The sequence below is a fragment of the Aythya marila genome, assembly GCF_965140915.1.
Source record: "Aythya marila genome assembly, chromosome: 14".
Classification (NCBI taxonomy): Eukaryota; Metazoa; Chordata; class Aves; order Anseriformes; family Anatidae; genus Aythya; species Aythya marila.
The window spans coordinates 11,719,346-11,743,236 of NC_139055.1; the positions used below are offsets into that span (position 1 = coordinate 11,719,346).

The 23,891-nt window shown below is 36.5% G+C and overlaps 1 protein-coding gene across 9 annotated transcripts in view; it reads left to right on the plus strand.

Annotated features, from left to right (window-relative positions):
• Positions 1-23,891, plus strand: part of EBF1 (EBF transcription factor 1) — a 270,929-nt gene that overhangs the window by 237,993 nt on the left and 9,045 nt on the right. For 8 of the 9 annotated variants that reach the window (XM_082771706.1, XM_082771707.1, XM_082771708.1 and 5 more), the window contains exons 11-13: positions 2,504-2,592; positions 21,656-21,721; positions 22,325-22,502. In XM_082771706.1, coding sequence (XP_082627832.1) covers positions 2,504-2,592; positions 21,656-21,721; positions 22,325-22,502 — 333 coding nt within the window. The remainder of the gene's footprint in view (positions 1-2,503; positions 2,593-21,655; positions 21,722-22,324; positions 22,503-23,891) is intronic. The other variant, XM_082771710.1, reaches the window with a different exon arrangement.

Here is a 23,891-nt window from a genome sequence, read left to right on the forward strand (position 1 = left end):
CGTATTTGCAAAAGAAATGTAAATTAGAACAGTGTTGTGTTTTTTTTTTTTTTTTTTTTTTAATCTTCTCAGAGTAGTTTTGATAATAAATATAAAGAGCAGTAAATTAATTTACTGTAAAATTTGAAGAAGGTCTAAACTACATGGGTCAGCAGTAGGAAGCCATGTAAGGAAACTCAAAGGTAATGAGATCAGATGTTTACAAACACACGTACCATGATATTTTCTGCAAAACTACAGAACAGAGTGGACAGCGTATGGCCAGGGTGTGAAAGGAAACACTTGGAAAAATAAAAGATAGGTCCAACCATTCAAAAAAGGGCACAAGCAGGGGAAAAGCTTTATTCTCACCCGTTCCATGTGATAACCTGAATATAAACAAAAGATCAAATTCAGATATATCCGATAAAGGGAAATGCATTAAAAGAAATAGAAGACTAGAGGAACATCAGGATCTTTGGGGTAATCAAGAACTTCTGACAATAGCCCAGAAGGTAACACCCTGAAAGATTTCTAATCTGGTGTTACCATAATACTCTGAGTCATTTCAAGATACGCTCAGAATATTTACTTCCGGTATTAGAGAAATGCTGAGGTTCTGCTGGACTGTGTACATCTCCAGCCATCCCCCGTCAGCTGTACACTTCTGGTTGACCGCTGTTGGGTAGATCTGGATTTCTCTACATCACATTCCTTCTGTCTCAATTTGCAGTAGCATTTCTGGGCCTGCTCACGGAGTTGGGATGTTCTGACAGTCCAGGAAGACAAAAATCTGATCCTTTGTTTGCCAGCACAACTATCCACTCTAGAAATGTGGTTTGAAAATAAGAGTTTAAATGGAACAGTTTCTTTAAATTAAAAACAAGCCAGGGACAGGATATTACTTTCATGACAACAGTACGGTCTTGCTGACAATCTTTAATGTTAGCAGTACAAAAAAAAAAAAAAAAAAGTGCTCTTCACGTAAAAAGTGGGAATATGGACAAATTGTGCCACACTTGATGAGACTGATGGTGCTGTGTAACTCACTGAGCCTCAATGAAGTGCTTACACAAAGCGAGACTGGAAGGTACGCTGATGCTAAATCTTTTCACATGAATCAGATGGTATTATTCAAGCCCCATAATAAAGTTCGTAATAAAACCATCATAATGCAAGGTGCAAAATGTCTTCATAATTTCATAGGCAGAGCTTTTGCAAAAAAAAATAAAAATAAATGTGATTAATAAGGTAAGGCAAAATATGTTTAAGAAAAACTTTAAAGTGAATCTCCCGCTCCCCCCAGCAACAACAACAATAAACTGTTAGGTTTTTCCTTTCCACCAAAAAAAAAAGACTAAAAATATAAAGTTTCATATTGGGAAAAAAAAACAAAAACAAAAACTATTTTTTTTTTCACTGAACTCAAAAAAAAAAAAAAAAGCTAACAAATTGCTGTAGAAAGTTTAGTTGTCTCTACTGGCATGGGAGAGTCATGATGTGCTGCAGTTTAGAGATGCTTGAGAATGCTTGACTCTTGTTCTAGTTCACCAAAGCACTTAGGAAATTTTAAGCACATGTTGAAGTCTCACTAACATCTGAGTTTTAAAGTGATCATATGACTGGAAATATAGCTAGAAGGTCATTCAGTGTAGTCCCCTGTAATTACAGGCAATCGTATGAAAAATATAATATGCTCAAATTTGCTTTGCTGAAATCAAATGGGTTTAAGTATGTGCTTACAGATAAGCATGTGCTTAAAGCCTTGGCACAGTCAGAGCTGTGATTAATGCAGAGAGGCCAGCTTTCTCATGAAGATTCAAGTGTTTTACCTCCACCATTTCTCTACTCCATTTTACTGGACAAGGACGAGAGAAAGATGAGTCTTTTTAAATTCATTAGGTCTTTTGGAACAGTTTAGCACTGACTGGGTCTGACCTGGGCTGCTGAAATCAGTGGGAATTATGTCATTTACTTCATTTTGATGAGTGAAAAATAAAGCCTCTGCCAAGACAAATGTCCGTAGTTCACAACAAAATTATACATGACCATTGAACATGGAACATATAAAATGTATCATAGAATTTGGAACAAGAGAGACACCCTAGTCATTACTTCTTTTGTCTTCCCATCGCAAAGGATCTTCCTCATAACAAGAAAACAGGAGGAAAAAAGTAACATGAAACACAGGGTGTAAAGCACTTATCAGATGAATTCCATCGTCTTTCAGAGATCATAATTGCTTTCTATTTGGAAATATTGTGTGCACACAACCTCCACAAATTTTCTAGCAACCTTGTCATAGGCACACAAGGGGGAAGGTTTGCATTGCTGTTTGAACCGAAGCTTCAGAACCAACCTCAAACAGTGTTTGAACCAAGACTTCATAGTCTGTGCTGATTTCAGTAAAAGGAGATTTTGCTGTGATCCTTTACTTGGTTTGCAATGCATTGCCAATTGTTCCAGTGCAACAGAGCCTGCTTGCTATGCACTTGTCACATCACCTTGTTTGTTGTTGTTTCAGCTCTGAACGAACCCACCATTGACTATGGTTTCCAAAGGTTACAGAAGGTTATCCCCCGGCACCCTGGTGACCCTGAACGCTTGCCAAAGGTCAGTACAAAGTTAATTGTTTTATTAAATATGGCAAAACTGTTTACTGCATGCTTTTGTTTGAAAGTAGCCCTTTTTGAAATTTTCGCTGAAAATGCAAGTCTTTCTGTAAATGTTATAGTCCAAGTTTGCTACCCAAACCAGTTAAGCTGAAGGAGAGGCATGGCCAATGAAGCACAGTCAAGTAACTTTCATTATAGGCTTTATGAGACTTCTCTGACTTTCTGAGTCACTGCTGACTCAAAAATCTCCTACCTATCTTAAAATCAAATCTTACTCTGCCTTCTGAAATACCTTATAAATAGCATATTTTTGGTTGGTATTTTAGAACCTGAGTGGCTTACTCATAGCAGAACGATGCTTCTCAGTTTTGGTGTCACAGTAGTACCTGCATAATTTTGAGTTCACCATTGATGAAATTAAGTAATCTGGGTCTTCAGGGAATATGTGTCTAGTGCTGCTGCACCATGTGTTGATTTAAGATAATAATAGTGTACTGATGTATTTCAGGATCTCTAAAATAATTAGAGCAATATGTAGCAAAATGATTTGGTGTTCATTCACATCAAAATAAGTGGGAGACTTCTTTGTCGATTTCTTTCAAGTAAAAGCTGAGTAAAAAAAGGGTAGTTCATGTGGCTTCTGGTACTTCTGTGTTATACTGTGAACATGCTATCTGGGTCTGCACTCACATCCCTTCTTGCTACCTTGCCATACTGTGCTTTCACAGCACCTTGCTCAGACAAGAATTTGCAGTGAGTTTTGAGATATGCTGCAGAAAAAGTGGGGATATTTGAAAAAGTGGGGGTATATGAAATAGGGTTGCTCATTGTTCATTGCTGCAAACCTGAGCCACAGAACAGTGCTTTAGCTGATGTTTCAGGCCAGACCCCTCAAATAACGCACATCCAGTATAGCCTGCATGACTGGATAAATCTTATGACCTTCTTTCCATAGCTTCCCGAGCTGTACGTAGGCTTTTATTGGGGATTCTTGTGGGCTTTGGTTAGTTAACATTTCTAAAGTGCTACTAAGGTGAGAAGAGATCATGAACACTGTAACTTACTTTATTTCTTGACGAAAATGAAATTCAAGATGTGATTTTTTAAAGGCATGTTAAGTCTTCTATCTTTGCTTAGGAAGGCTATAGGCTGTGGTTTGGGGGTTGATGATGTGTTGTCCTTCCCTCTTACCACTAGAAAAACATGCTGTCCTGGAGAGTTACATTTTACATTGGCTCCGTTCATCCTCTACAAGCTGTCCCTTTCTCTGACTTTTGGACAGATTTGCAGCAGGACAGCTTTCCTAAGTTGTCAGATTTCCCTCCAGAGGTGCAACCCTTTCCAAAGCAAGAGAGCATCCTTCTGGAGGGGATCTTTCATCTGTATTGTGTTTCTGTCATTAAATAGGCACACAGAGAGGAATTGTTTCTTAGAAAATTAGAGGTCAGCCTTCATTATGTACCAGCTATCTGCAAGACCAAAAGAAATGCTGCAAATTTCCCTGTACCCAATGTTCCAGCTGACTACTAAATGCTTGTGGCTTCTGTTTCTAAATGAGAAAATTCAAGTAAAATAAGACTGAGCAATTCCAGATTGGGTTATGCACATGGATGCTGAAATGCAGCACTGATTTCCACAGGTATTGGTCTCCCTTTCAGATGCTCATGGCATTGAGGGGGTTGCCCAGCAACGCTTTTTTTTTTTTTTTCTTTTCCTGATATGGGAAAGTAGCCATGAGGCTCTACATCCTCCTTTTTCCCATTTAGACCAAGACTGTTCCCTCACTAATAATCACACATTTCTGCTATCTAGTGTCATAAAACATAAAATCAGGCAGAAGAAAGCTTCATCTAGCTCCATATCCTGACTCCAATATTTAGCAGGTGTTATGGATAGTGTATGAGAAAGAAGGTTAATACTGAGTCATCTGTACCCTCACATACCCTTTTGGCTTAATGTATTTTTTCTGAGTACTTTTTCAAGACAGATTTTCAAGTCTTTAAATCAAGATAAATTGTATTTATAGAGGCAGAAGTGCAACTGATGGCCTGAAAGAAAAAGTTACTGCTTAAAGAACTGAGCAAACTTCGGGAAGAAACTAGTATTTCTTTGCAAGGTTAGAGGGATGAAGAGGACCATTTTTTTTTCTTTCTTTTTTTTTTTTTTTTTTCCTTTTTCTCTTTTTTGTCTTTGGATAATTCCTTGTGTGCAAGCTTGAAGGTTGGACCTCAAGTTCAAGACTCATTAATATGCCACACACAGAGGCTGAATGCAGCAGGGGTTGGCACATGTCGACTTCTGCATTTGAGGCACTGATGGTTCAATTCCCAGCATCGCTTGCTGGCTCCAGAATCATAATCAAGGACGCAGCGAGTCTCTGTGCTGGGTGAGCACTGCACAGCGCTCTTCCCCATGTCATTAAACCAGGAAGGGCTTTGGCAGTATTCCACTATAGACAATTCTCAGTGGCTACTTAGAAAAGAGTTGGAAGCCATATGGCTTCCACAGTGGAACCACGGGCAGAGAGGGCAAATGTATGAGAGAGACAGAGAGTAAGACAGCAGAGAGGAGAGCTCAGAGCTTTAAATATCCTTTCTTCCATTTTTCCCATTGTTCTGCCAGTGCATATCATTGCCTTCTGCTCGCTGAAAATGTTGTACTTTATTTGTTAAATAAGTAAAACAAAACACATTTCTATAATTGCTGCTAGGGTTTGTGTCTCTTATTCCATTGAAACGTTTCTGATGAGTTAGAGATCTTTTAAGAAACAGAACTGGATACGCTGTTTGTGTTCAAAAGGCCATGCAGTACTTCCCAACGAGACCAACAAGAGGGTTCTGCTGTGTGAGTTATCCTGAAGTCAGGGAGAATTCTTGAGGCCACCAACTGCATGTTAGCACATGCTCTACTACAGAGCCTGGGAGCTAACAGCCATATTTGTGTCAACAGGCATTTCTAAAACCATTGAGGCATTGAATTTCAGAAGTTTGATCTCCGCTAGTTTAGAAATGCAGTTTTCATGACCACTCAGTGTCCATGCATGGGATGAACTTTTTGAAATGTTCCAACTATCTGCTGGAAGTAGGCAAAGAAAAAAGCCAGATTTTGATTTTTTTTTTTTTTTTTTTTTTTTGTCTCTCCCAGTGGCCAAATTTGGCTTCAGTGAGTGGCCAAATTCCTTTGGAGAACATCCTCCTGTAGTGAGATGACAGTTGAAAAGTAGAGATGTGTTTAAAGGAGAAATGCAATACATACTTTCTGAAGAAAGAGTGGGAGCTGATGTTGGCAGCTCAGCTATGTTGGTAGCTATGGGCCACAGTCCCATTCCCTTTGTGTACAGAGCAGAAAAAGTAACCAGTTTAGGGCTGTCACTAGCAGATGTGCCTGTCTGTACACACACACGCGCGCAGATGCATGCACCAAGAGGAGAAACAAGCAGTACAGGGGTGGTGGGATTAGCACCCAAAGCTTGGAGTGAGATCAAGTACCAGGAGTGTGCTGGGTAGTATAGTCTTTCCTTTCTAATACAGACAGGAGGCAAATCAGAGGAAACAAGAGATCTCTTGGGAGAAGTGAAAAGAAAAACCATGATGCTAATGTTAAGAAGTTGTATCGTTGTCCTGGAGGAGCAGTCTGCAAAAAGGCTGCCTGTGGAGCTGGGGAGAAAGTCTGCACATGTGCGTGTGCATTCTCCCAGTCTCCTGCTTTTGCATATGAGCACACAAAAACGCATGCATTGTTGGTTCGTGTGTACATAACTGCAGTGGAAATCAATGAAGAGTTCAGATCACAACAACATGTTGAATCTATTGAGGTTCATTTATGTAACCATCCTACAATCCTTAAAATAAATCCCTGGCAGATACAATGAGATTCTGTAATTTTGTTAGAACTCCACAGCTACAGCCGTAAAACAGTTTCAACTGTGAGCTAGATTTGAAACACATCCATCCTAAATGATTTAATAACAACGATTCCTCTTTATATGCAATTTCCTAGAATTTATTTGCCATTTTCACCACTCTTACAACTCATCACTTTTATTTAAATTAAGCTCATGATTGTTCACTCTGTGTTGGAGAAGCAAGTCAGAGCATCGACCCCCTCCATGATCTGATGTCCTCTCCCTCCCAGTCTGCTGCTTAAATGCGCTCTCTGAGAGACCCCTCATCCTTCCTGAAAGGGACCTTTAGTTCTGGTTTCCCTTCATGTAGATGAAAGTGGAGCCTCTGTTTCTAGTACACAGGGGCCTCCCCGCTGAGCAGAGAGCACACGTAACAAGGCTCCACCTTCCCTTCAGCTCCTTTCCTCTGGTCAGTCATTAGACCCCAAGACATACCCCACCTCCTCATTAGGACACTAATAGAAGACAGGTGGTTATTAGGAACCAGTGACTGCCAAATATAGTTGTCTTTTTCCCCCATGAAATCCCAGAGATTTGCCCTTTATCCACTGTGACATGAGAATTGTTTATATTACAAACAGAGGTTGTCTCTGAACGTGGGTGGGTTGGCCTAGGCTTGCTGGCTGAGGTTAAAATAGCAATGAAGCCAAAGCAACTTAGGTTTGCTTCTTCAGACAGACCTGGTGGAAATTCCTGAATGGATCTCCGTCTGCTCACCCAAGATACTGTGTTTTCATGCTATTTTAACCTAAGTTAGTCATATGTATATGTTTTCCACCCAGTGTAACAAAGGGGTTCATAGAAAACTTGTATAATGAGTATAGGCAGGAAGAGGAGGCATGTGAAGAGGAGCTGATGGAGTTCATCTTTATAGCAAGGAAAGCATCAGATGTGCTTGGTGGTTTCTATGCTGTACTGTAAAATTTTTAGGAATGGGAGACAAGATTTAAGATTGACACTGAATCCTTCACAGTTGGATTTTTTTTTTTCTTCATTTATTAACAGTTTGGGCAGTTAGTTGTTTGAAAGGCTTGTTTGGTTTTGATTTTCAATTTATCCTATTGAAAATATTCAGTTTTCAAAGTTTGGGTTTTGAGTTTCAAAGCTATTGAGAAATAGATGGCCAAAATGTCTGCTGCCACTATGGAAGTATCCTTCTTATGGGGTGCTGCATGTCAGAGGTGAAGGGGCATCTTTGGGAATACACAAAGAGTCCGAAATGAGGGAGAGCTGAGAGACAGCCACATTGCTCGCTGAAGGGCAAAGCCTCGTACAAGTGGCTGGCAAGGAGCCCGTTCCTTTCTGAAGGTCAACAGCGTGCATGCACATTTCAGTGAGTTTTCTTTATAAGTGGGTCAGCATTTACTCAGCAAATGATTAGAGCAGATGGTGTAATTTAGAATCTATGACAAAACTTTTAATAGATCAGGGCTAACACGATGACAAGGAGCTCTGTGCCATTCTCCATTCCTGATTCCTGCTTTGCCTTGGGGTAAAAATCATGCCTGGGGTTGGATTTTCTGGACTGCTCATTCCGTCTGAGCAACTCAAACCACTTGTTTGAGCATCCTGTAAGACTGATCCTTGTCTTTGTCTAGTCCTGTATCCTTTATTGTTATTATTTTAAAATGCAACAATGAACTGAGGGTGGCAGGAAGGCACCAAACAGGTAAACGTGGTCTCTTCAAGGAACAGAGCTTTGAAGGAACAAACCACAGTTTGAAGAAAGTAACAAAGGCTGCATTTGTGTATTTTGCTCTGTGGAGCTGAAAATATCTAGTAAATTGATCCCGTGGGAGTAATAAATACACATTACTTTATCTTGTACTTCATGTCCTATACCCCTGAGCCTTGATAGAACAACACCACTTAATAGACTTAAAAAAAGAGTAATTACAGTCATTGGTTGTGTGATATTTCAGCCCTTCCAGCCCTGCCTGACCTTCTAATTTAGCTCACCGTGTCTAACTAATGCATTTATATTCATCTTTTATGAAGCATGTGTAGTACAAAATTGACTTTGCAGCCTTTAGCAAGCTGTCTTACCAGGTTTAGGATCCGGTTAGTACAGTGTAGGGTATAGCATATGTACATTTACAGCAGAATCTAGCATGCATATGGTTCTGATCAACTATTACTTGTTATTCTTTTGGAAATAAAAAATATTTATTCTACTTCATACCCCCCCTCCCCTTTTTAAAGCTTTTATTCATTTCGGCATTATTTACAGCTAAACATGCAGGCAGAAAGATGCAAGCATTTTTAAAATGATTACCACTAATGTTTCTACTTGTCAGAAGTGCTTAAATTTTCCTGCACTTTGTCTAAAAACTTAGCACTTTTACCTTTTAAGAATTACAAATTTATAAGATCTTACTAGGCTGATTTACAAACACAGCTGACAGTTTATGATGAATGATGTTGCAAAATGTACAATATGTTTCTCTGTCATTTCTATGCATGTATATATTAAGAGGAAGATTAAGAAGAGAGAGAACCCCCCTCTGAAAGAAACCCGTGAGTTAGAGAGCACATAGAAATCTCTCTCCTGTGTTTCCTCATAACTTCCTGCTCACTTCACTCATCCAGTAGAGCACAATTGTTCTCTGTGCATTTTCTTCCACCATATGGTATCCTCATTACCATACACTAAGGGTCCATATGGGGAACTTGTGAAGTGAACTGTATTCATTTTAACTGCCAGATGAGCAGCCTTTTGCTTTGCAAGCTTAGCTTAAGTCATCTGCTGTCTTTATGTTGTTATGGCAACACAGCACCAATAAAAAATTCTAATCTACTGTAAGTGTCTGGGATCACAGTATTTTAAATGCTTGCTGTAACTGTCCTCTAAGTGAAGATGCTTGTTGTTTTTGTATGACAAAGGGTTATTGTCTACTCCAGCAGGTGGCAGTAAAGAAATTGTTTCTTTTTTTTAACCTTTTTTATATATATATATATATATATATATTTTTTTTTTTTTTTAACCTTTTATATATATATATATATATATATTCTTTAATATATATATATATATTCTTTTTTCTCCCTCCTCTCCCCTCTGTGTCAAAAAGTCATAGATTGCACATCATGGTCAGTCATCTTCATTTTGCAGGATTTCTGCTGCTGCAGACAGAATTGCAAGTGATGCTCTTAAATTGCAACTCAAATACTAAAGATAGTGAAGTATGCAACTGCAGTGGCAGCTCATGTGCTTTACTGGCAGAGAGACCCAGGCTCATGTACCACTTCACCAGAATTCTGAAGCCTTCATGTCCATGCAGCTATTTCTTTTTTGGAGTTGTTTAGTTACATTTCCAAACTCCTGATTCAAACACAAAGCTAATTAAGAATATCTTTTAGTAATGGAAGTAGACAGCAGCATCCTTAAATATAAATCATTTTCACTTCCGCAGGCCACATGATATGTTGCATCTCTGTCTCTCTGTCTGTATTGAAAGTGAATGTTTGTAGTCTCAGTTCATCAGTTCACATTAGCCTCATGCTGAATATTTAAACACAGAACAATTTGAACACACCATGAAGAGAGACAGTGACTGCACTTTCACTTGGAACAGCAAGGGCTCATCTAATAATAATTTAGTAAATCAGCCATTTAGTGGCTCAGTTGTACACTGCATTGTGCCAAATAATATTCAGTTCAACTGTATGCTGGTAAAATTGAAATTCAGACTCCAGTCACGTGGCACTTTTTTGCTCAATGGAGAGATGAAATAGAAAATCACCCTCCCAATAGACTGAATGTAGTGATTTATCAAAAATATAGCAGAGTGACAATATAAACAGGATTTGGTTGTATGTGGTACAATCTATTCTAATTAGGCTTTTTATTAGCTTAGTTTCTACTACACAGATTATGTGATTATTCAGGAATTGCATTTACGTCTTCAATTTATTGTATCTGTGAAGAAAGAGCAGATACGCAGAGTTATTGCACAGTTGCTGTCCTTTAAGGCCCAGTCCTGTGGGAAGTGTAGTGAGACCTTTATTGCTGTATTTCCAGCACTGACTCTCAAGGAACACCATGCCCTTAGGAGCAATGGGGAAACACAGCTACTGCCTTTCCTCCTCATGAGGTGCCATGGATGTTACTTCATAGCATGAAAGCAATATCAGATTAATTCCTTTTCCCTGTTTAAGGCTATCATGATTTGTAGGGAGTGGTAATCTCATACTAAACTAACTGATATAACTGGAAAAACAAACAAACAAACAAAAAAAAACCAGACAAGCTCTTGGGTGCACGTGCCTTGTTTCCTGCATGCTGGCTGTACCTTTTCTCACCTGTATCAGTGGGTCTAATAAAAGATATTACCTCACCCTACAAAACTTGCCTCGGTTGTAACCACAGACCATTGTGACTTCAGCCAAACAGCTACCTGTTAAGGCTGTTTCTGATGAAGATGGGGGAGAGAGAATGTTTTCCTAGAGAGTACGTTGTGAAGTTTAATTGGTTCCCATTAAAGTGGTGCTTTGAGATCTTTGAATGCAGGGCATTGCAGAAGTGTGAAGTAATGTCTATAATCTCACCTACTGTTTCCATTTCTTGCCTGGTTTTAGGTGTTAGGCAGTGGTTTACGTGGTGATGTAAAATGTGATTGCAGTGTATTTCTCACAACACAGTCCAATTGAGCAGCAGAAAAAGCATCCTCCTTACCATCATGATGCCATTTAGCAGAGTGCTGGAAGCAATAGGATGCCTGTTGTCGTAATTCTTCTAAGAAATACCGAGTTTAACAATCTATACTTAACTGCTGACACTTGAAAACTCAAACATTTTGGTAAAATGAATCAAGCAGTAATGTTTCTTTTATGAGATCTCCTCACGGGAAGGGAAGGTTTGGCACCATTTGGAGATCAGGCTCAGTGATCCATCATAGCAAAGTCAGCTGTCCTGGCGCGTCTCATAGGTCACTCGATCGAACCGGTGGCTCTTACAACTATATTATTGCTTATGGAACAGTAATTGAGGCTCCATGGTTAAAAATTACCTGGTCTAATAGGCAGTGAACAATTTGCACTCAATACAATTATAAGCCAAATCATTCATTTCATAACACTTGGACTAATTTATTTGTTGACCTTTTAATATCCATAGCTCTTCAGTAGTATTAACTGCAACTCAGACAAAATCTCTTGTTCATTTTACTTTCATTGATTTTTTTTTTTTTCCATTGAGGCAATAACCGTTGTTGGAGTACAACCTTTTCTTTCTGTTGTAAAAGTCAATCATGTAACTTATGTTGATATAACTCAACTGGACTGAAATGTCCTCTAAGTACAATAGCATACAATCTCATGCTACTTGTGTAAACACAGATATGCATTTTAGTTTTGTTTTAAGGAATGTTTTGGAATCTATTTCTGACTATAGATGACACTTGATATGCTTGCTGAGAAGAAAATGGAAACAAAACAGAAGTATTTTTTAAAGCAGTGCCACACATATATTGCACATTTTTTGTTCATATATGGGAGATCTAAGATACAGAAATTTTGGAATTTGTCTCAGTTAATTTAGTTCTGTAGGACTAGTTCTTTAGGATGAGTATTTACTAATTCTATAGTCATAATTTCATCTGGACTTAGTATCCTGTCTCTGGAAATCCTAGCATTTTTCAGAATAGAGGTGCTTAATTTTTTCAGTGTGAGCTTTTGACAAATAAAATGTGTGCAAGAGTATTATTTTATAAACAGGAAAGAAATTTTATGAATGTTTTGGTAATCTGAATTTTCTTTCAGTTTTGCAGCTTAAAACTAAGAGTTTTTGATGATCAAAAAAGTTGCTGAAATATTAATGTGTTTTGAAAAATCAGTGGTGAATTTTGAAGCAATTCCATAAAATATGTGGTGAAGTGGAAATAGTAATCTTTTCGCTCACCACTAAAAAGGAGCCCTAGGTAGTATAAAATGGTGTACAAGCTTTTATATCATGGGAATATTCAGGAAAGGATATTTATATGACTGTGAAATGTCAGATAAATTTAATATTTTACATATACTCTTACTCAACATTTATACTCACTTTGGATAATTTTAGTTGACTTTTTAAGGACAAATATTTTTAAAAAATGATATCAGGAGAAAAATACCTTTTTCTTCTGATGAAAAAAAGTTGAATGCTTTTTAGCATATATGCTAGGAGGCACTTCAATGAAGCTCTCTGAGCTAAAGCCTCTTTGTATAATAAAATATTGTAAGTCTTTTGAACACATAGTTATAAAATATAATTGTTACATATTTGGCATTTTATGCTTCCCTAGAAATTACCACTTGGTATCTACACCTAATCTATGCTCTGTCTTTTCATTTCAATTGGGTCTGAAGTGGTCCTCCGTTGTAATGAGAATGCCCCTTTCAAGAGACTTCTTTTAATTATACCGATGATAAAATGTAAGTGAAAGTAGTCATTTGTAGAGGTTATGACTGAGCAGTGTTTTAACTGTAATACTAAAATCTACCTACGTTATTCCAGTCTCTATTTCAACATTTTTATGCACTCTCTCTCTACAGAACATAGTGGAATATCATTGTAGGTCAGAATTTCAGTGTGTCTTATTTTTCAGTTTTCTTCCTGTTATTAAAAGTAACCTGAACTCTCAATTTCTAGCTACTATCACTTCCTACCTGAAGCACACAATCGAGAAAAATCTTCATTATTTGACAGAGTGACAGTTTCACAGATCTTAAAAATATTCTGTCATTTTTTTTTTCAGTCTTCATTAAAACAAAATGCAGAGGGATTGTTTAATTAATTTCATATAGGTGAGCATGTGTTTTTTACAGAAAACACATAGTTTGGTGTACATATGACAGATATTTATATGGGTAAAAGCACTAATACAGAACAATTCTGAAAATGAAACAGACAAAACACATATATATACAAGTTACACTTTAATTGCTAGATAGCTCTGCTGATTGAATTCAGATTACATTCTTGCCTTGCAATACCAAACATAATTATATATCTTTATAGATTTAAATGCAGTCAAGTGAATTATGCCACCCAATACATTCCAGATTTGACCTAATAGGAGAACAATTTAAAAGGGATACAACTTGACCTGTGTTTGGAAATTCTTTGTGCATAAAAATGACAGGAAAAAGATATCAGCCTATTTGCTAAGTAAAATGTTTTTCACTGTTACAAACACATAATTGGATATCTACATTGTACCACATATAAAATTACAAGGCATGTTTAATCTTTTTTAATCCCCAGTATTCTCAGGAATTTTTCTAATTGGCACAAGAATATAATCTGCAGAATAAAGCTTCTAAAACAGCCTGTGCAGGATCTTTGAACGACAGTCTCAGAATTTAGTGTCTCTGTTCATTTTACCAAATTCTTTTTAAGTTTGCTTAAGTCCAGACCCTTCAAATAATTTAAAACATTCTTCTTCTTCCATAAGGGGACTTTGACAACTTTCCAAAAATATATGGGTATAAAATGGTCAGGAGAAGACTGTGAGTAATAACTCTTTTTTTTTTTTTTTTCTCTCTTTTTTTTTTTTTTTTTTTTCCTTGCAACTCTCATCTGTTTTCAAGAGACAGGAATGTTAATACTATGGAGAGCAGGGGAAGAACTATCACAAAGTCTTCTATATGCAAAAATAAAGACACAAAAAACTAAAACCTCATTAAACTCAATAATGAACATCTGTTTCAAAGTACTGTAGGTGCTGGTAGAAATGGTTTGGGGTAAATTTTCAAAAAGAAGTGCTTGAGTTTCCTATCTGAGATTGTTCTGTGCATGTTTCTTTGTATGTTTTGCCCAGGGACTGCAGGTGGATGTGGCATATAAGAAAAAATTAGTGTGTGAAATATGCTTTCAGGTCACTCGGGCCAACCTTTGTATCAGATGGAAGAGAAGAATCTAATGTTCTCTATTGTTCATGTGTTCATGGGTAAATTGGGAAACTTTTTTGTAACCTAAACAGATGGGAATAGCATGAGTCACTGTAAACTGGTAGGATGGAGGAACTTCTGTAAAGAAAGGTGGTGAAGAGTGTTAGCCACTGAATTGTACTTACGTGGATTTATCCATTCACGATCTATTTTATAGATAATTTTTAGATTATAGATTAATTTATAGATTATTTTGTCTTCTAGTGATTCATTGGATCTGACAAACTGATCATAGTTTGAAAGAGGGGATTGCATAACTAAGGAAAAGCATGTGCAGAAGAAAATGGTCTTTGCATTGTTGGGATAAATTCTGCAACCTCTTGTACAGCATGAAAATGTGTTTCCTTTCATGCTTTTGCTGTGTTTCATACTGAGGGGATCTGTCCTTAGATCCTCACAGTGTGAGCTTGCAAGATAACCCGTGGGAAATGCTATAGAAGGTGCCAGAGAATTACCATTTACTCAATTTCTTAATAAGAGTGTTAGAGAATTCCAAATATGACTGACAGCAACCAGACACCAGTTGATGTGCTATAGGATGTAAACAGATATGAGAATAGAATGTAGTAATATCTACCAATCCTGTGCTGTGTGGGTATGGCCTCATGGGTTAAAAATTGACAACTCTGAATAGTTCCATCTCTAAATGCTATAAATGCCTTTGTCTGGTGTATTTGTCTGGGGAAATCCATACTGGAAACATATTTAGGAAAATCAAAAGTTCTGCAGCCACCTGAGGGATATAGCTGAGAGTCTTTATCAATCACCAATTGATAATTCAATCACCATTGGCTAAATTCCCTAAAAGAGGGACACTTTTATAAACGCTGGCAGAGTGATTTTAGTTCTGCTTATCAGCTTTCACACATCCACTCTTCTCTCTTTGACTTAGAGACCTAACATTAGCAGAGAACTCCAGAGCTTTCAGCAACAGAACTGTCCAAATTACTTGCCAGATGCTTCAGTTGATGATAATATGGTGGGAGCATCCAGACTCTCAAATGTCAGTTTATTCAAAGGGTTATTCCAGTGCAACTATATTAATGCCAGTTTATTCCACGTTACTGTGTATCTAGATGAGGTACACATCTGTGCCAGCTACTAATTCAGTTGCCATTGTTACATGCCCATCATTTATGGAAATGAAGACCAGCGGCATGAGTGGTGTGGATTAAAAAAGGAGGCTGATACTTTTTTGTGTGTGTCTAAGTACATCAAATTAACGGGAGGATAACAGGGGTAAGATGGGAGACTTGCAGTGACAGACTTACAGATGATCACCATCATTTTGTTCCTTCTTTTGTCATCAGTATTTCCAATGGAGGTTTTTTGAATAGGGTGTGTTTTCCTTATTGCTATTCATTTATCACCTTTGTGGTTAAGAGGTGTTTTAATCATTGATTCTCAACATTTATGGCTAGATGCCTGCTCACATTTGCACATCAGTGTTTGTTCTTCCTGCTGCCTCATATAGGCTTTCTATATTTTATTTATAAGGTTGGCTCATTGTGGAGCAGGTGGTAAGGTCATGCATGACTGTTTTTAGTGCTGTAGAGTTAGGCTGTGATTTTCAGTCTGGGTGGAGGCTGATGAGACTACAATGGCTTGGAAAAGCTAAGGTTCTAGCTCCCACTGTAGACTTATTTTCTGGAAATTGCCATTGAAATTCAGTAACAGGACTGATTCAGTGTACTTCCATCCTATAGGCAGTGGTAAGCAGAAGCTTTTTTTTTTTTTTTTTTTTTTTTTTTTTAACTATGTTGTCTTTCTCTCATTTTGCTTCCTGTCATTATGATATTGTGTTTACTTCTTCAGTATGATTAAATTATAATATATGGAAACAATTCAGTTGTTTGTTTAGCAGAAAAGTTTTCATTTTATGTGAGTACAAAAATCTTTCTAGTGAAATGGCCCTGCTATTTTATACTTCCCATGAAGCTGGCTTAGTTTGCTCGGTTTTACAGTAAATGGAGTATCTCTACATTTTGAATGCCTTTTATGAGTCTTTTATAAAAATATAATTGCTGAGAATGATACAATAATGCAATGCTCCCTGTAGATATGGAAAGATGGGAGGTGCTGGGCAGGCTGAAACTCTTGTATACCAAGCTAGATGACTGGCATTTTAGATCTGTGGCATCCTTCTAAATGGCTCTCTACCTAAATGCTATCTTTGCCATTAGAATTAAAAAGATGTGTTCACAACTTTATGTTTATTCGTTTATTATTATTATTGTATAGTGCATATACAAATTCTAAGTTTAAAACTTAGTTTTAGTACATATCCTACATCAGTATATCGAAAGTTTCATTGAAAAAGAAAGGCAAATTTTGAGCACAAAACATTTTAATTTTTACTTGAACTTGCAGAATGTGACCTTTGCAAGGTGAAGAAAGGAACTGGAGTCTGCTGTTCAGTATTTTGACTCTGTAGAAGAGGTTTTTTCTTGCAAGTAGCCATGAGAGTAGGAAGTTAGAAGGCAGAGCCAGGAGGTCAGACATAAGAGTCAAGGAAGTATGAATGACATCATCATCCCTAAGTACCCTCTCAGAAGATGAATGAGCTCTCTCTTGTATTACAATGCTAAAGAGCATTAGAAGGTGATATGATATCTAGACAACACATAAGATAAATGCCTCACAGTCCGCTAGAACTGCTTCCCCCCCACGCCCTCCACAAGTACATAAATCCTTTGGTGGTCTCAATAATACAATATGTGGCTGATGAGTATTATATATTGTGGCCAGCTTTTTCTTGACAAAATTCATTTACATTTAACAAGTATCTTGAACACTGTCTAATTTAGTTACCAAAGCTGAATAACTCACTATAATTCTAGATACCCTTTTCCTGATTAGACTCACAGCAGTGTTGGGACAAAAGTGGATATATTCACTAGACACCCAATAATAATAATATTTTTTTTAAAAAGGCAGATGTCAACAGCAGATATCTTTTTTAAAGCTGTCACAAAATTTGTTCATCATGATAGAACTTGACACAAAATGTGTCTGTCGTAATAAAACTTGAAATGAAAGTTTTATGATATTAATGAATTCCTACTAAAACAAATGCATGTCACAAACAAAACATGCAAAGTCACTGTAACGTTGGTCCAGGGTACATTCAGTCAGAAGAGGATTTTATTTAAATTATAATCATCATGCTTTAAAAGCACAGTCATTCTTGTATGCTTTATATAATCCTTCCTACAGTGATTTTGGAATATGCAAAGTCACAGCAGACTTTACTACCCCACCTGTTCTTTTTTTTTTTTTTTTTTTTTTTAATGTAAACATCCCTTACTATTTTCAGGAAGAAAATCTGATAGAAATAGTTCATTGCATTTTTGTTTCACAAAATAATAATAATAATAACAAATCCATCAGTAGAAAATCAGCTTCAGCTTTGGAATAGAAATGGACTCTGGATCTGTGTTGTGTAGCTGTATGAAGGGCAGAGTTCTGATGCATCGTATTTAATCTCTAAAGTAATAGACTATAATTTAAAAAGTAATATATGATGATAATTTAAATAATATTTTAAATAATCTATAATAATATTTTAAGTAATATTTTAAATAAAGTAGTATATTATAACATTTTACTCTTTTCTATATTTTCTCATTTGTTATTTTGTAGAAATAAAAGGATGGTCATTTGACAAAAAATGAAAGACAAGAAGGTCCTCAAACGAAATGCTGCATAGTCCTTTATTCTAACCCAAAAGCTGTCAGACTTTTAACATTAGTAGAAGAGTGGATCTTTTTTGACAAATGCCCCCATAAATTAGATATTAGCTTTAGTCAAACTCTGTCTCTTCAGGAAATATTTCCACTTGCATATTCAATTGGAAGGACCTTACATGATGCCCACTTACTGCTAGGAAAATCTATGTTTCCGTGATGAAGGCAAAGAATAATTTCTGTGAACAAAAGAAATCTGGAATAACAGACTTTGAGCTTGTGCAGACATTTCTTTTTGTAGGATGTGTTTCACTCACTTTTTGATGTCTGTCTGCTTCTCTGTCCACCTATCTATCTGTTTATCACCATTGCAGTGGTAACATACAGTATCAATTGGATTTTAAAAGACATAGATCTTTTATATTAGCTGTCCTTTTTTATAATACCTTTTACAAATTTAATCAATGCATTTTAATATACTATATAGTTTAAGTGCAATATACAATAAATATTCAAGCTTCATCTTAAACATGCTCTAGCCTTTAAATTGTTAAAACTGCAGTGCCCTTTCAATCTACTTACATAATGTCATAAAATATACATTTCAAGGTAAATGAAGTCAGCTACTTCAATTTAGTCCCTCAAACTGGTAGTAAATGAGAGGTTAACACTATGGTGCCAAACCCATTATTGAGTAAATTTAGCACCTTGGACAGCTCTGTAAAATCTTTATTGCTTTCCTGACCTGCTCGTCATGTTCTGTCTATGTGTTCAGTGGCTCTCAGCTCTGATTGAAAGGCAATATATTAGATCCCGAACACAAACATGCTCGGGGGCTGCTTCACTGTGAGCGTAATGACATGGAGGTGAGAACAATTTTCTGGTCACCGCAATCCAAGCACCTTGCAAGGTCTGTTGCTCTAACTTATAGAGGACTTTGGGGGTTCCTTTGTACGTGAAGTCATAATGGTAGCTTCTACGGTAATTTAGGCAGAGCTGCAAAAGGTTTAACTGCATTCAGAAAACAAAAAGTTAATGCCTTGAGCATGCCTGTAGTAGCATTTTACCGTGTATCTTTAAAGCTACTTTGTGTCTGTAAGAACTACCGTCAGCTCTGGAATAGAAGATACCAGTATCTGACACAGGAGTTTTTGTGTAAAATCTACTTTGTATGATTTGAAAATGTCATAAACAAGAAATGCTTTTATTGTGTGAAAATATTGTTAGAGAAAGTATGAAACTCAAATTTACAGGCTACAAAGATATTGGAAAAAGATAACCATTGACTAGCTAGGAAAATTGAATGCTATTTGTCAAGCATACTTCAGTAAAACATCATGACAATTAGTTTTATTTACATACAACGTAATATTGCATCAAATAACTTCCAATATTTAGGAACTGGAATATATTTGATATTAGGTAGAGCAGCTGTAAGATTGCATGTAATTACCTAATTTTTTAACATGGTCTTCAATCTCTTTTTAGATGCATTCTGAGATTTTTAGCTCAGCATAACATAAATAACTATGATTAGTCAGGTGGAGCAGAATTGACTATTTAAACTTCCTTTTTTTTTTTTTTTTTTTTTTTTTAGTAATTTGGCATAATGACAGCTTAGGTTAACAATATTCCAAAGCGGTTTGTGGGCTCTGTATCACATTTTAATTTTGCATTAGTGAAATATATAGTGCAAACAATTTCTACTGAAGTGAAATAAATCCTAGTTTGCAAAGTCAAACACCTGCGTAGTAATTTTCCATCTACAATCATATTTGAAAAAGATAACATTTTTTTCAGAAACACTTCTACTCTCCAGTTTGTATCTTCAACATGAGGAAAAAAGGGCTACTTAGTGTTCTGATGACTCTGGTAAAGCAATAAGGATTGATTGTACCTGGACGTTACTTGTAGTCTGCTTGTCCATGATTATACAGCTAATGGTTGTGGTCAAGCTATGTGAAGGGAAAAAAAAAAAGAAAAGAAAGGCTGTAGCAAACTAACTCCTCAGAATTGGTTTCAATGTAGTGATTCAAAAATCTTTCTATATCTATCTATATATTACATCTCACTTCATATGTGGAAAATAATTTAAATGTGTGTTCTGGGAGAGGGGTGTGCAGCAAAGGCAAGCCTAAATGTTTACTGGGAGTACAAAAATCCTCCATCTCATTTTTGAATTTAGGACATTATATATGTCATAAGTAGTTACTGCAGTATGACAACTGTTTTATCTTATATTATAGAGAATTTAAAATTGAAAAAAATGCTAATATGCATCTAAAAGCTTGTCATTTGAAGAGTTGTTCAAGGATTTTTGAAGAGGTTATGGTGACAGCAAAATGAACGCAATTATATCTCTATTTTCTGATCAGACTCTACAGTATATGAAAATTGAGCATTACTGTTTCTTTTTGGTATAAAATATGGCTATTGTGTAAAATATTTTAACTCTAAAAGTTTAACTTTGTAGAAAACTGTAAAATACTCAGAACTGTTACTATTTTTGTAAGCTACCTACAGAAATATACCATGATGAATAACATCATGTTAATTTATTAGGGTATCATGCAGGGGCTGGTAATTACAAAAGTATGGTGTTTTGCTTAAAGGACAGTCTGGACTGTTTTTGATTAGGCAATTGGTAATCTGCTAGGTGTTTTTAAAGAATATGATTTTTTTTTTTTTTTTTTTTTTTTTTGCATTTTCTATCAGCTTTCCTGATAGAGATTTTTCCACACTTTAAAATGTAAGAACACAGGAAATGCTAGTATTACTTGACTGCCCATTTAAAATGCTGTACAAATAAGAACAAATAGGAAAATGGAGGGAGAAAGAAAGAGGAATAAAAAGTTAATTTATGTCCCAAAATGAAAGCTATATCCAAGACTGCTCTAATTTCTGCTGTCCATGCTGGGGTTTTTTCAAGGAAACACTTCATGGCACTGGGCCATTCTCACATATTGCATGTATTCGTGTATATGGCTCCCACCCTGACCTGTCATATCAAGATACAAACCAAAGAAGTTGAAAGGTTACATTACCAGTAGCACAGAACTGATTGGGTATCTTCTGAACGTGGCCTGCTGGGTAAGGTCACAATTCCTGCAGTATGCAATTAAGAAAAAAATAAACACATTGAAGGGATTCATAACATGCTCTGAATGACATTGATTGCAGTAATCTAGTAAATGACCTCAGGATTGTATTCTGCAATAAACCGATGAGTGGTTTATGGTGCAGATGGTAGAGACAATTGAGTGATGTATTTTATTTTGCAGCACCAATGATTCTCACCTTTTGACTTGATTAAGCGTGTGTGCGAATAGGATGAACTAGTGATTTAACACCATTGAGTGGTTGCTGAGAGTTGTTAAAATTAAGGTCTACCTGGTGGGAGGAAAAAAACAAAAACAAACAAACAAAAAAACAATACAAAACACAGTGCAACTGATAGAACAATATAAAAGATTCTAATATTTGTTTTCCCCCACAAAGAGTTTATTGAACTCAGAGGAACACATCTGTTTTTATATTGACAGGAAGTAATACTTAAGAGGGCTGCTGATTTAGTAGAAGCACTCTATGGTATGCCACATAATAACCAGGTAAATGCATTCTACTTCAGCAATTCTAAAACATGGCTATTTCTTAGATGTATAGATAGATCAGGGGCTAAAGGTATATGATACTATAATGTGAGACAAGAATAAATATGTAGGGCAATGCTATATCTGGAATGGGGTTTAGTTTGCTTGCTTTCTTTTTAAAGTATGTGAATTTAGTGCTTGCAAAAGCAACATGTTATTAACCCTGGGGGCATTTGCCCACTGTCACCAGAGACTCTATGATATGGGCAATGATATGCATTATTTCTTGCCACCAGTGATGTTTCAGTCTTACCCTAAAGATATTTTAGCTTTAAGGTGGAGTAAGCCTAGGCTTCAGTTCCATTCTGCCTATTTGTCTTGTTATACAGAAATGTGGCCACTGGGACTGAAGCTTCCAACTCTCTTACCACAGTTGTCAGGATTTATCATGAAGGAAGCAGATCTATAAGCATCAGCTATCAGTCAGCTAGCTGGTTTAGAAAGAAAAGCATCTAGTTTTTCCTTTGGAGGGGGAAATGTTTTATTTTATTATGTAAGAAAAGGTTTGTCAGAGTAGACTTGGTAACTCTTTTATTCTTTTTTACCCTTCTTGTCCCCTAGGAAATAATCCTGAAAAGAGCAGCAGATATCGCAGAAGCACTCTACAGTGTCCCCCGCAACCACAACCAGCTCCCCGCCCTTGCTAACACGTCAGTCCACGCAGGAATGATGGGAGTGAATTCCTTTAGCGGTCAACTAGCTGTCAATGTTTCCGAAGCCTCACAGGCCACCAATCAGGGTCAGGAGAAGACGCGTCTTCCTCTCTTTTTGAACCTTTTCTGATAGAAGTCAGGCAAACACACAGAACAGTGTGAGAGTGATGGTTCAAAACCAAATGCAAGAAGCACATCCAGACAGACATCGTCACACCTGCATGCAGAAACTTTGAATTACTCAATTCTGTCATGAGATGGGGCTTTCTTTAGTGACTTCAGCCCCAGTTCTGGAAAAGCACTTATGCATGTATCAGACCGCTTTCTGTCTGCTCAGAGTAACACTTGCACTTGTGTTTAAATCCCGCTATTTTGAAAAGAATTTCTATAACCTGAACATGTACTTAATCTTAAGTACGTACTTACATATTTTCCTGAACATGGATGATCTCTGAGTCTGGGCCTTGTATAGTATTTCTTTATAACACAAAAGTATCTCTTCATTATTTTTTGATTTGGTTTTGGAAGAGACATTATGTTGGCGCTAATTGTTTTCAGAGGTTGAGACTTTTCTTAATTTTAAAAGTGAGTAAAAATAGAAATATTTACAAAGACATTTTCAGAGCTTCTCTCATTTTTAAGATAGAGCATTTTTCACTTTACATAAAATCAAATCAATATTGTTTTAATTTCTATAGTTAAAAAAGTGACAAACATCTTTTTTTAAAAAAAAATCTTTGCATTTTTCACTCTCCTTTGCTCAGCTCCCTTTATTACAAAACTTAAATTCCATTTTAATGATAAAATAGTAGAAGGAATCTGCTTTTTCAGAAGGGCAGAAAAATTATTTTGCATTATACTAAAAAATAGAAATGATTTTCAGATCATAATATTTTATGGACATGCTATGCAATGGGAAGAGAAGTTTATATTTCATCTTCTGGGAGTGGAGATACATTTTGTATTCCTGTGCTTCTAGAAACAAATCCTCATTTTTGGGTATTTGGATATGAGTTTCTCCAAACATCATTTCCAGAATTAGGTAGAAATTCAAATTTTAACTTGGAATCAAATTTGGTTATTCTCTACCAACATAGTGATCAGACTAGGAAAAGGAGACTTAGGATTTTCCACTACTTTGAGAAATTTACCGTGTTTTCTATAGTGTGCTGTAGCATCTAATTTGAGATGCATTAAATGAGAGACGTCAGAAGACATTTAACAGAAATCACATGTTTTTAACATACCTTAAATCAGTATGTACCGCTAACTTTGAAAACATAGGTCATGTTTGCTCCATCTCCTACAAACAGCTCTTTTAGAGTGAGTATTCCAAGAATACCCAATGGTCATCTCCTTGAAAGAACAGGTTGCCTGTGAAGGCTGTAGCCTTCCTCCTCCCTCTTTGAGTTCCCACAAGCAATGACCCAGGCAGTGAGGGATCACAATTTGGGTTACTTGGTGGTAGCAGTGGT